The sequence below is a fragment of the Blastocystis hominis genome (genome assembly GCF_000151665.1).
Source record: "Blastocystis hominis, Singapore isolate B (sub-type 7) whole genome shotgun sequence assembly, scaffold_2".
NCBI classification, from domain to species: Eukaryota; class Bigyra; order Opalinata; family Blastocystidae; genus Blastocystis; species Blastocystis hominis.
This window is the reverse complement of record NW_013171827.1, coordinates 1,119,770-1,132,053: the sequence shown is the minus strand read 5'-3', so window position 1 is coordinate 1,132,053 and position 12,284 is coordinate 1,119,770. Positions and strand designations below refer to the sequence as shown.

General features: G+C 44.0%; 4 protein-coding genes; 1 reads left to right on the top strand and 3 right to left on the bottom strand.

Moving 5' to 3' along the window:
• Positions 1-1,446: 1,446 nt before the first annotated feature.
• On the bottom strand, positions 1,447-2,085 carry GSBLH_T00006488001 (uncharacterized protein; the record flags this gene model as incomplete). The annotated part of the gene is given in 4 exon segments (XM_013041263.1): positions 1,447-1,568; positions 1,588-1,801; positions 1,834-1,931; positions 1,965-2,085. The coding sequence occupies 4 exon segments, from the start codon at positions 2,083-2,085 to the stop codon at positions 1,447-1,449; spliced, it is 555 nt and encodes a 184-aa protein (XP_012896717.1).
• A 134-nt stretch (positions 2,086-2,219) lies between these two features.
• GSBLH_T00002766001 (uncharacterized protein) lies at positions 2,220-3,338 on the bottom strand (the record flags this gene model as incomplete). XM_013041262.1 has 6 exons in its annotated part: positions 3,210-3,338; positions 3,026-3,175; positions 2,745-2,995; positions 2,686-2,714; positions 2,513-2,651; positions 2,220-2,483 (listed from the first exon to the last, which is right to left on the bottom strand). Exons 1-6 carry the CDS (start codon positions 3,298-3,300, stop codon positions 2,220-2,222), a joined length of 924 nt encoding a protein of 307 aa, XP_012896716.1. The 5' UTR covers positions 3,301-3,338.
• A 52-nt stretch (positions 3,339-3,390) lies between these two features.
• GSBLH_T00002765001 (uncharacterized protein) lies at positions 3,391-5,333 on the bottom strand (the record flags this gene model as incomplete). XM_013041261.1 has 9 exons in its annotated part: positions 3,391-3,534; positions 3,566-3,694; positions 3,725-3,915; positions 3,946-4,220; positions 4,257-4,532; positions 4,563-4,665; positions 4,695-4,897; positions 4,935-5,171; positions 5,205-5,333. 9 exons carry the CDS (start codon positions 5,331-5,333, stop codon positions 3,398-3,400), a joined length of 1,680 nt encoding a protein of 559 aa, XP_012896715.1. The 3' UTR covers positions 3,391-3,397.
• A 648-nt stretch (positions 5,334-5,981) lies between these two features.
• GSBLH_T00002764001 (uncharacterized protein) lies at positions 5,982-8,266 on the top strand (the record flags this gene model as incomplete). Its single annotated transcript, XM_013041260.1, has 5 exons — positions 5,982-6,203; positions 6,237-6,626; positions 6,714-6,959; positions 6,994-7,308; positions 7,343-8,266. 5 exons carry the CDS (start codon positions 5,982-5,984, stop codon positions 8,264-8,266), a joined length of 2,097 nt encoding a protein of 698 aa, XP_012896714.1.
• Between the last annotated feature and the right edge of the window lie 4,018 nt (positions 8,267-12,284).

Sequence of the window (12,284 nt, the reverse complement as noted above, 5' to 3'; positions counted from 1 at the left end):
CACTGTCTCGTCCAATCAGATGCGTTTTTCACAAACACGTTAAAGACAAATACGATTAATCCAATATTACTTTAATCATTACGAAACGATGAGGAAACATCATTACAAGAGCACAGAAAAAGAAAAAGAAAGGAAAGTGGGAAGAAAACTAGCGCAAATCGAACTCTACTGTGGACTTTCTCTGTTGTGCCTCTGCATCTCGCTCAACGCCTGCTGTGCGATGTATTCAATAACGGACAGGCAGTCATCGTCGTCCAACTTTGATTCCATTTCGAAGATGTCGTGTGAGGTTCTCCCAAACCGCAACAAATCACAACACCGCCTTCTCAGCTTCTGAATGCACCTTCTCCAATCGAGTCCTCTCTTTTCCACCTCGCACAAAAAGAGCTCCAGTCGGCGGCAGAACTCCACGTCGTTAGATTTCCCACAAAAATGGCGCTTCTCGTCGAAGTTGCGCTTCTCTAAGTGCCGGTGAAACAAGAGGGCATTCTGCGTGGAAGTCTTTTTTTCCTTCCATTCCGGAAAAACGGAGTACACGGCCGACTACGAGTAAGTTATTTACACTGTGAATACCCAGAAGAGCTTGTTTTCGCTTCGATACTGTTCCTCCAAGGCTAGATATCAAACGTGGAACAAAAAGGAACAGGCTGAACTCACTGAATTCGACGATTCCACTGACAAGGATCTGCTTCGTTGTTGAGCAGACGCATCTAAACTGAACCTATAGCGATAGGAGATAGGGATATGAGGAAGGATGGTAGATAACATGCGGTAGACGTTGACGTATTGCTGCTTTCTATTTTCGTGCAGATTGCACCCTGAACTCTTGAGCTCACTGAGAAAACATCCCAGTCTTGCGACGGAAAACTGAATATTCATGAGTGTTTCTTCTATGTCTGCAGAAATCTCTTCTTCCTTCCGCGAAGCCAATGCAGGAGACCCTCCCACCTGCTTTCCGTCTGAAGTGACTACAGTCCTCTCTTTCGAATACACCCTACCCGTTATATCTGTATATAGATTTCTATCGGCACTCATCGGGAGTCGTACAAAATAGGACAGAACGGTCACTTTTCGATTCTCCATTTCCCTGTTTCTCCGTTTGATTTGACGAACTTTGTCAAATCAAACATAGAAAACCGGCCGAGCGATTTCAAACAAACACACCAAACTACTAATCGGACGAATCAGAAGAAGACGAATAGTGAGCACGTCGTCGATCTTCTGAATGAGCTTTCGTTTCAACTCGTTTTCTCTCCATCCCTTCTTCTTCTTCTTCTCTATGTCCCACGTTGGACTCATCTCTCTGTCTCTTCTTCTCTCCCTCCTTCTCCTCATCCGAATAGGAGTACGAATAGGAGTACGAGTAAGAAGGCGACGACGAGCGATTGGCGTCTTTGCGCTTCACTAACTTTATCGGCTTTTTATCTCCAGGAGCTTTCTTTCCGTTCAGGATATTAAACGCTTCCGGTTTTGATTCCTTCTTGTCAATGTCCTTCTGGCTGAGCTTCTGATCCTTTTCCTCTCCTTCCGAATCGTCGGAATAGGAATAGCTGTAGCTGTAACTGTAGCTATAACTGCCATCCGAACCCTTCTCATCGGGTTTGGAGTAGGAATAGCTGTAGCTGTAGCTGTAGTCAGAATAGGAGTCACTTTCGTTTTGATTGCCGTTTCCATTCTTCTTCGATGCTTCCAGCAAGGCTTCGGACTGTTTGATCAATGCGTCGCGTTCCTTCTGTTGCTTCTCCAACACGTCTGGAGGCAGCTCTGTAGTTAGAGGCCGGACGAGTTTCGGATGTTTAAGCTAGGAGTGATGAAAACAAAGGGGAACCCAACTTGTTGCGTTTCCGAGGGTCGAACTTGATAAACACGCTCATTTTTGCACTCATATGTATAGTGGTCCGTGGAATAACAGCGCTGGCAGAATTTCGTGCCTACTGAATTATTTCACTGTTCTCGTCTCGTACCCTGGTTCTTTTTCTCCTTTTCGCGCTTCATATTCGTGAACCAGGTGTGGCCACGATTCTCTCGTGTTCTCCAATCTGGCTCCTCTGGCTTCTTCCACCGCCGATTCTGACCCGAACTCATCCGTAAAACGAAAAGGCAGTTGTTAGAGAGTAAATGTATACCACAAACACGTCAAATATGTACAGAACGCACACAGGCCTCTAGCATATACATCTCGTCCGACAATTTCCGATATTTCTGATAGAACTCCTACATTACACATCCCTCTCTCCACTACCTTCACTTCGATCTCCTGGTTGCACAGCTCCGTCTTCATCATCTCCAGCTGCTGCTTCCGCATCTCGATTTGCTCGTTCACCGCCTCGATCAATTCCCGCGGTTGATACATCTATTTCGCACGTTTTTGCCGCGCCTACCTTCATATGACTGCTGATATACGTCTGCATCGTCTCGATGCTCTGCTTGAGTTCCTTGTTCTCCTTCTGAATAGCCTCCGCCTCCTCCAGCGTTTTCTCGAACTACATGCCAACCCTGCCTCGCTCCCCACGCTGCTCGCTGCGGTTTCGAAGCGCTTAATCCACTCCTCTGCAGAAGGGAAGCGCAGAATTTGCTGAATACATTTCTGACTGTCCAGCAGCGAATCGGCTTTCTCCGGATGCGCCAGAAGATCTTGCAGATAGTCCTCTCTACAGGTTGAATGAATAATTATGGCTTTGGTACGTCGACGTTTTGGGGAGAATCGCAGACACCTACCTGTCAGAGAATTAAACAGAACCTACCACATAGGGCCACCAGCCCTCACTGGTGTCCGGAATGTTTATCGGAGTCATTCCTCCCATTCCAGGAGTCGGGGGACTCACGCCTCTCGTTGTTTGGGGCATCATGACTCCCGAAGCGGAAGATGTGCTGATCACGGATGGAGAGTAGCCATAGATGTGGGAAGCAGTAGGAGGAGGCAGAAAGGAGGGAGACTTTCCATGGTCAATGGGATATACACCTGCAGCTTGCAAATCCCTAAAAACAGCGCTCACTACACATAGCAGAAACGAGAGAAAAGTACAAACATCGGAAAGCCATTGCCTTCCATCAAAGTTGGTTAAGCGCGGATCATTCACATAACTGCAGTTTTTACCGATTAGTTTACAATCAACAGGCTTTGTGAACTCCAAAATCACACCTCCTGATGGGAAGTTGTTCGTAAGAGTAAGTTCTACACCATCAGCACCTCCATCCGCACGCAATACTCATATCATAGGTGAATCCGGAGAAGGACTGCTGTAGATAGAAGCAATTTCCAGTCTCTTTAATATTGGGAAACGTTTCTCGCAGACGCATCTTCTGCTTCGCAACATCAAACGACATGGCCATAAAGTCGATTCAAAGAAAAATACTTTTATAGCAAACCGCGATTCTAACAAACAGCCCAAACAAACTAAAGTTTCGCTAAATAATCGTCCAGCTGCCCTGCAGACGCCAGCACCAGTCCCAGGAAGGGCGGCGATGGCTTCAGCGGTCGGCTCAGGAATTCGGGATGATACTGGCAGGCGACGAAGAAGGGATGATCCTCGCCTAGAATCTGACTCTCCCGCTTCTGCCCTACGCTCCATCTCCAAGACCTCCATGCGTTCGTTCTCCGTGCAGGTGGCGACGAACTTGAGTCCCTGGGACTCCATGAAGGGAACCACTTCGGGGTTCACTTCGTAGCGATGGCGATGGCGCTCCACGATCTCTGCCCGTCACTCCGCGCCCTCTGCCCCACGCTTCTTTCGTCCGTACAGACGGAACATGATCGAGTCGGCGGCGCTGTCCTTGAACACGGAGATTCGCTCGCCCAGTCGCATCGTGCCTCCCTTCTGCTCCACGTCGTGCTCCGGCATCGAGATCACCACCGGGTGCGTCGTCGTCTTGCTGAACTCCTGCGAGTTCGCGTCCTCCCACTCGCACACATCTCTACGCCTCGCCTCGCCCTCTCTTCTCTACCTCGCGTAGCTGATCACCGCCACCTGCAGACCCAGACAGATCCCCAGATACGGCTTCTTCTGCACGCGCGCGAACGACGCCGCCTTCACCATGCCCTCGATGCCGCGATCGCCGAACCCTCCGGGCACCAGAATCCCGTCCGCCGCGTAGAGTCGGTCCCACGCGGCCTGGTACTTCGCCGGATCCGCGTCCTTGGTGCCGTCCTCCAGATCCGTGGCCTCCACCCAGTCGATCACCGGCTTGCGCCCGATCGAGTACGCGGCGTGCTTCACCGACTACCGCTCAGCGCGCCGCCGCAGCAGCAGCCCTACCTTCGAGACGGAGATGTACGAGTCGCACAGATGCGTGTACTTCCCCACGATCGCGATCCGGACCTCCGTTTCCACGCTGTCCACGCGGGCTGCGAGCGCCTCCCACTCGTGGAGATCGGCGGGGCCCACGGGCAGCTCGAGGAGCTTCAGAATGTTGCGCGCGGCGTGCTGCTCGCGGAGAACCAGAGGGACGTGGTAGATGTTGCTCACGTCCGGCACGCCCAGCACGTTCTCCACCGGAACGTCGCAGAACAGAGCGATCTTGCGCTTGGTGTCCTGCCACTCAGTGGGGTTCCACGTTTCTACCTCTTCGAGGGGCGTCGCGGTGCGGCAGATCAGGAAGTCGGGGGAGAGGCCGGTGGCGCGGAGCTCCTTCACGGTGGTCTGCGTCGGCTTGGTCTTTTGCTCGCTGCCATCGAGGGAACACTCAAGCACTACCCGACCACGCCGATTACAGGCACCAGACTCACATGGCAGAGAACGGCGTTCTGACGACCCACTCGCTTCATCAGCTGGCGGATAGCCTCCAGGAAAACCATGCTCTCGATGTCTCCCACAGTTCCACCCACTTCGATAAGACACACGTCCGCCTTGTCGCCGTTGTCGTTAATGGGCAGATTGGCCACACGTTCGATCCAGTCCTAGAGAAAATGGATACGAATAGAGCCAGGCAAGTACTTGGATCTCGTTCGTAGCATGGGGAATAATTTGCACAGTCTTTCCGAGGTAGTCTCCTCGCCGTTCCTTCTCAATTACACGCTGATATACCTTTCCGGTGGTGATGTTGTTATCTCGAGTCAATTTTACATCCAAAAACCGCTCATAGTTACCGAGATCAAGATCGACCTCGCCTCCGTCAGCAAGCACGTACACCTCTCCATGTTCATAGGGGCTCATTGTACCAGCATCGCAGTTCTACAGCATAATCATGGCGAAACCATCCGCTACTAGATACGGATCAATCTTGATAGAAGTCACTTTCACTCCATGAGCTTGAAGCAATCTACCCAGGGAACTGATTGTGATTCCCTTTCCCAGACCACTCAGTACTCCTCCAGTAACAATGAGGTATTTCATTTGGAATATACTAAAGAACTCTGAAGAAATCGCTTCTCCCACAAGAATCGCAAAAATACCCAAAAGGTTCGATATATGGCATCAAATCCACTGCGCTTTTTCTTCGCTTTTGGGTCACCCCTTGTCTCAAAGATGGCTGCTTTGCTTTTTGCACTTTTCTGGGTGGATTTTCCCACCTTGGAAATGGGACCTTGCAAAACATAATGTATACGAGTAGAGGATAATGTAGCATGGGCTAGAGAGTCGTTTTATGCGGTTTTTAGGTCGGAGAACGTCTTGGTGTAAATAGTGCAGAAATAGGAAGTAGAATAGACAGGGGAAATGAACGTCCCGTTCTTTTGCAGTATTCGTTGGTGAATATGAAAGTAGAGTTTGAGTGAACGATTCTTGGTGGATTTTTGTTAGAATCGTAATATTTGATTGATTGCAAATAATTGTTATTCCTTCAAAGCACTATCTAGTTGATTTCGTTTTCTCTTCTTTCACTACACCCAGAGTTGCCTCTATTTACACTTCCTAACCTATTCTTACCATTCATATCACAAAGGACTGGAGGATTCGGGAACACCAAAACCCGATCACACAACCATAAACGCTTAATAACCTTGTTGTTTTTCCTGTATTTTGTTTTCTCGATATCGGCAGACTATGAATAGCAAATACACCAAGGCAACGGATCTCATTTTCAAATCGAAGCAAAACCCGCTCACTGGAAAGCCCTTCTCGGATAATTATTACAAAATATTGGAAGAAAGAAAGAAATTACCCGTTTTCGAGTTTCTTGACACACTCGAACAAGCCGTCGATTCCAATCAAGTAATTATTGTGGAGGGAGAAACAGGATCGGGCAAAACAACCCAAATTCCTCAAGTAAGTAGTTTTCGAGTGTTTTGAATGAAATAGGCTTTAACGCTTCACTATTTGTCTAAAAATCCTGATTCGAATAAAATGATTTGCTGTACTCAACCTCGTCGTGTAGCTGCTTTGACTGTTGCAAAACGTGTTTCCGAAGAAATGGACGTTGAATTTGGGGAGGAGGTTGGTTACACGATTCGATTTGAAGACTATACGAGTGAACGAACAAAGTTGAAGTATATGACAGACGGTATGTTAGAACGAGAAGCAATGAACGATCCTTTATTGTCTCGTTATTCTATAATTTTGTTGGATGAAGCTCACGAACGAACATTAGCGACGGATATAATGATGGGTTTACTGAAAGAACTATTACCGAAGCGTCCTGATTTGAAACTAATCGTAATGAGTGCAACTCTGGATGCGGGTCGATTCCAGGTATGCAAAACAATGCAAAGCAAAGCAAAGCAATGCAATGCAAAGCAAAGCAATGCAATGCAAAGCAAAGCAATGACTAACACATAGAAATACTTCAACAATGCTCCTCTTTTCTCTGTCCCTGGCCGCGTGTATCCAGTGGACATTTACTTTACTCCCAAGCCAGAGCGCGAATACGTGGAAGCGGCGATCCGCACTGTGATCCAGATCCACTTGCTGGAGGATCCTGGCGACATTCTGCTTTTCCTAACAGGCGAGCAAGAAATCATGGACACTTGCGATCGTTTAGAAGAAGAGCAGGCCAGTTTCCCGAAAGACAAGCAGAATCTGATTGTATTGGCTGTTCTCTGTTTTTCTCTCTCTCTAGATCCTGCCTCTCTTCTCCTCGCTTCCTCCCCAGCAACAGCAGCTTGTGTTTGAGCCCACTCCGGAAGGAAGCCGGAAAGTGGTGATTGCGACGAATATCGCGGAGACTTCGATCACAATCAACGGGGTTGTGTATGTGATCGATCCAGGATTCAGCAAGCAAAAAGTCTACAATCCTCGAATCCGCGTGGAGTCGTTGCTCGTAACTCCAATCAGCAAAGCATCGGCTCGTCAGCGTGCGGGTCGCGCAGGCCGAACGCGTCCAGGGAAATGCTTCCGATTATACACGGAGGAATCATTCAACACGCAATTGCTGGTACCATATGGAGTGATTCGCAGTGATGTACTAGGAGCAAAGCTATCCAGAAATCATGCGAAGCGATATCAGCTCTGTGATTCTCACAATGAAAAAGCTCGGGATCGAAAATCTGGTTCGGTTTGACTTTATGGATCCGCCAGCACCCGAAACGATGATGCGTGCTCTGGAGAATCTGAATTATCTGGGCGCATTGGACGATGAAGGGGAGTTAACGGAGTTGGGAAATGAAATGGCGGAGCTTCCGTTGGACCCTCAGCTATCGAAAGCCCTTCTGAGTTCGAAGGAGTATGGATGTGTTCCTGAAATGCTGACGATCACGGCCATGCTCTCCATCCCTCCCCCGTTCCTTCGTCCTCGCGAGAGCGCGCGGTTTGCGGACGAGGCGAAGAGCCAGTTCGTGCACGCGGACAGCGATCACATCACGCTTCTGAACCTGTACAACGCGTTTGTGGAGGTGCCGACGAAGGCGCGATCGAAGTGGTGCTACGACAATTACATCAACTACCGATCGATCTCGTCGGCACTGAACGTGCGGCACCAGCTGGAGGGCATTTTGCGCCGTCTGCACTACGACGTGACGAACGGAAACCACTTCGAGAGCACGTACTACTTCACCAACATCAAGAAGAGCATCTTCGCGGGGTTCTTTATGCAGGTGGCGCATCGCGAGCGGACTGGGCACTATCTTACGATCAAGGACAATCAGGTGGTGAAGCTGTATCCCTCCTCCGTGATGAAGAACAAGCCTGACTGGGTGATGTTCCACGAGTTTGTATTGACGACTGCGAACTATATGAGGACGGTCACTGCTGTGGATGGGGAGTGGCTGATGGACATTGCTCCTCAGTACTACGACTTGGACTCGTTCCCTGACTGCTCTGCGAAAAACGACATTATTGCAATAGAGAGAAGGAAGAAGTTGATTCGCGAGAACTCAAAGCGACGTAAGCACTAGTCATTTTATGAGATTGTTTGTTGGAAGGAAACTTTAGGGTGGATAGAATGGGAGTGAAATAGGTCTTCCATAGCTCAGTTGGTTAGAGCGTGCGGCTGTTAACCGCAAGGTCGACGGTTCAAGCCCGTCTGGGAGAGTTTCCTTTTCCTTTTTTTCTTATTCTTATTGAAAAGGCAAAAGGAAAAGAAGAGGATGTTTGCAATGGTCATGAAAAGTGTATAGCCATTTCTGCTTGATTCTATGTTTAGGAGAGGAAAATGGGAGATACTGCTAAATCGTGTAACTTCTTCTTCATACTGGAATGATGTTTTTGTGTGAGTACTCTATTCACGTAGGATATAAAGATTCTGGTAATACGATTGACTTGAGGGATAGTGTGTGATAGTGGCATTTGATAGAGGAACCGTTTGAAATTGGATTGTGTTTTTGGGAGTTGGATGGGATTCTAATAGAAAGAAGGAAGGCAGAGAGTAAACTTGGCATATTCCATTGGGTTGGGAAAAACAATGACTTCGGACGATCCGTTTTATTTTTCCTTATTACCCGTTATTGTTAAAAAACTAATAATTATTAACAATGGAACTGACAGTCAATTGTAGTATATCATTTTTGATTCCTATGTGATTTGTATATAAATAGGAAGATTTTTAATAACAGGAAATGTTCCTATCAATGTACACAATAGAAGTTATAGTTGCAATGTGAGATACACCTTATAATTAAGCAGGAAATGGGTGGTAATATGGTTTTAATATGCGATTATCATAATAGTATGTATCCACTATGTAATATTGATTTTAGTAAAAAGAGATTGTATCACAGTGATGAAAGTCAATGGTATTGATCGAAACTGTATAGTGAAATGAGAGATAATGAACATGTTATGCCTTAGGAGCGTCAATTACCAATTACTCTTCTATCATAATCATTTTTAGTGTTTCAAATATAGCATCCAACGTATTCTGTTTCAATAGCATTCTTCTTTAAAAATCCAATTCTAGAAAACGTGATTGACATCCGTTCTTCGCATTCAGTGCCACAGGTGTGTAATGAATCGAATACAAATATGAAACTGGAAAAACCAATGTCATACAGAAGTTGTTCCATTTCTTCAGTTTCCATCTATTTTGAATTACAGCTAAGTAATGTTGCTAATGATTAACCAGTGATAATCGATGGTAATCGATCTGAATTCAGCACAATTGTATTTCCTCAAGATTAATAAAGAATTGAAGCCAAAATTGTAGTGATACATTTTTAGATTTTGAATATAGAGGAACAAACGCATTCATAAAATAAGAATAGTTGTCTATATGGAAATAACAAATACAAAACAGTTTGTGAAATAAAGAATGGAAACATTTCAATCATGAACAAAGCGATTAGGAATCGATGTGTTGCTTTAATTAGTCGTTTGATGGTCTTGTGGATTTGTTGACGTTGTATGGACCGTGAACGATGCTCAAGGAGAGTGGATGAAAAGCGATTCGGATACTAGTGTAAAGTTTAATTATTATGGCGATCTGAAGGATAAGCGAAAGAAAAAAAGGGAGAATTAAATGTCATAAAAATAGGGTAGAATGATGAGAAGAATATGGAAGAAGAGTGGGACTATTTAGATCATAGTAAAGATCGAAGAAACTATCATGATTGAGGTAAAACAAAATAAGAATATAACCATAGTTCTGAATGCGAATTACGTGAATATCTTTGATTTCGTTTATGATAATCCAAAGAACTGTATATTCGAAATAAATGAGGATATAGGATCGATAGTGAAACTCGGATTGCTATTCAAGAAATAATAGAAAACAGTAAAGTAGAAAAGAGTTAATTGAGAAATGATACATTCACTCACTAAATTGAATTGAATTGAATTGAATCAATTAGACAAGAAATGATGGAATTCAAATGAAGTGAGAGTGAGTGATGATAAGAATGCGATATATAAATAGGCAATTGAATGAAAATAAAATGAAAACGGCCATATCTGATGGAAAGCGCCCTAACCCGTCCGATCTAGGAAGCTAAGTCATCACGAGTCGAGTTCATACCAGTGTGGGTGACTCGCTGAGAAGTCTCGATGCTGTTTTATTTCTATTCTATTTCATTCCATTTCTTATCGATACTACAACCTGTGGGCAGCCACGTATGTTCATAAGATGTCACAATCTACCCACTCATACACATCCTTCCATATATCCGTTTATTTGCTCATCAGTCTTTCACAATATTATCCAGTCCATTATTCTAAACCAAACTCCACAACGATTTTGATTTTGCATATACACAAAATGTCAAATCGGGATCAATGGAATTAACACACATATAGCCAGTCATTCGATTCGGGCAAATTTGACTGGTAGCTTTTGCCCAATTCCTCACATCTCATTCGAGTAGCAAGTATTTCTGCTACACAGCCAGTTAATTAGTTTTACAGTTTGTGGTGAAGGATGGAGAGCTATTGCTTTGAAACAAGTTGGATCGGATTATACGGATGTGGAATCGACACTTCGTCCGATTCGAATACGGTTCATTGATTCCTAATCGTTTTCTATGCGTTAAAAATGTCTGTTTGAGTGACAATTACTATTTTTATATTAATTCAACATTGCTTCCTTATTTTTTGATGTAGGTCAATTCAACAATCGCTCGCATGCATATCATTCAAGATTCGCTTTTCTGTTATCCAACGTTGTTGTAGTATGAAAAACTATTCCAATTGGAGTGGATAAGGCTCGATTCAAAACTGAGAATTGGATGATCAGCAATAGAAGTCATTACGAAATCAAGTCACATCGAATCCTATCTTTTCACTCATTCAATCCATCCATATTTTTATCATCATTCCACTTCCCCTCGATTCATCCAGTTAGACACAATGGCTCTTTGCTTCCACAAAAATCGCGGGAATCCAAACACACCCCAAAGCTACCAATTATCTTCATCCAACTCAGAAATTACCATTCCATCATGTAAACCAACAACCGCATTAATGAATCATCCACTAAAGCGTAGTCGGACTATCGAATCTTGAAAAAATAATGCAAACAAACAATAGACTCTCCCGAAACAAACACTATCTTCCTTTATTCTATATTAGCACGATTTCCAGTGTGGAGTACCAAAATACATTATTCATAATCATATTGTTCCACATTAAATCCTCTTTACATTCAATACACTACAATAACAATCAAATCAAATATATAACAGAAAACCGATAATTACAATCATCGTTTCCAGACAACAATACGATTATTCTACTTGTCATTCTAATCGAAATACTTTTCATTCTAATCCTCTGCAACATTTTAACATGGCAGAAATACAATTGAGTGTCTTCTCGTCAAGAAAACCAAGCTATCATACTCATATGAACATCGATGCTATATTCTCTTAAGCATATTAACATCACATCTATTATCTATGTATGTTGTTATCCAGGAATTATCAAATCATGTTCGAGTCTTTCCTTAGAATTTCACTCAAAAGGCTCTATGTTTCTATATTGAATGGTGCTTTCTTTTCTTCAAAATGCTTTCATTATCAAAACAATTCACTCTTTTCATATAGATTATTCTATACAACACAATTGGCCAATACGATATATAATATGGAATTAGTTTTTTCTATTAATTAATCAACCATTACTACAATAGGAAACATACTTATGCAAACAGCAACAACAACAACATCAAATGAAAAATGGAATAATCAAAAATAGATAAGCCACATTAAAACAAATAGAAGAGAATAATGAATCATTGAGTATTATCCAAATTAATACTATCTCAACAAACAAATATGGATTGTGTCGATTCCTATTGATTCAATTCGATTAAGTGCAATGAATCTTGTCAAAACGATTCGATTGAAGTCGTTCGATCAAGATTCATTCGAAATATGTGATTTGTGGATTCATCGGTGTAAAATCACAAACAGCATATTGAATATACAATCAAACAATGGATTCCAAGAAAACCCATTATCGAAATACTCATATTCAAACCACAAC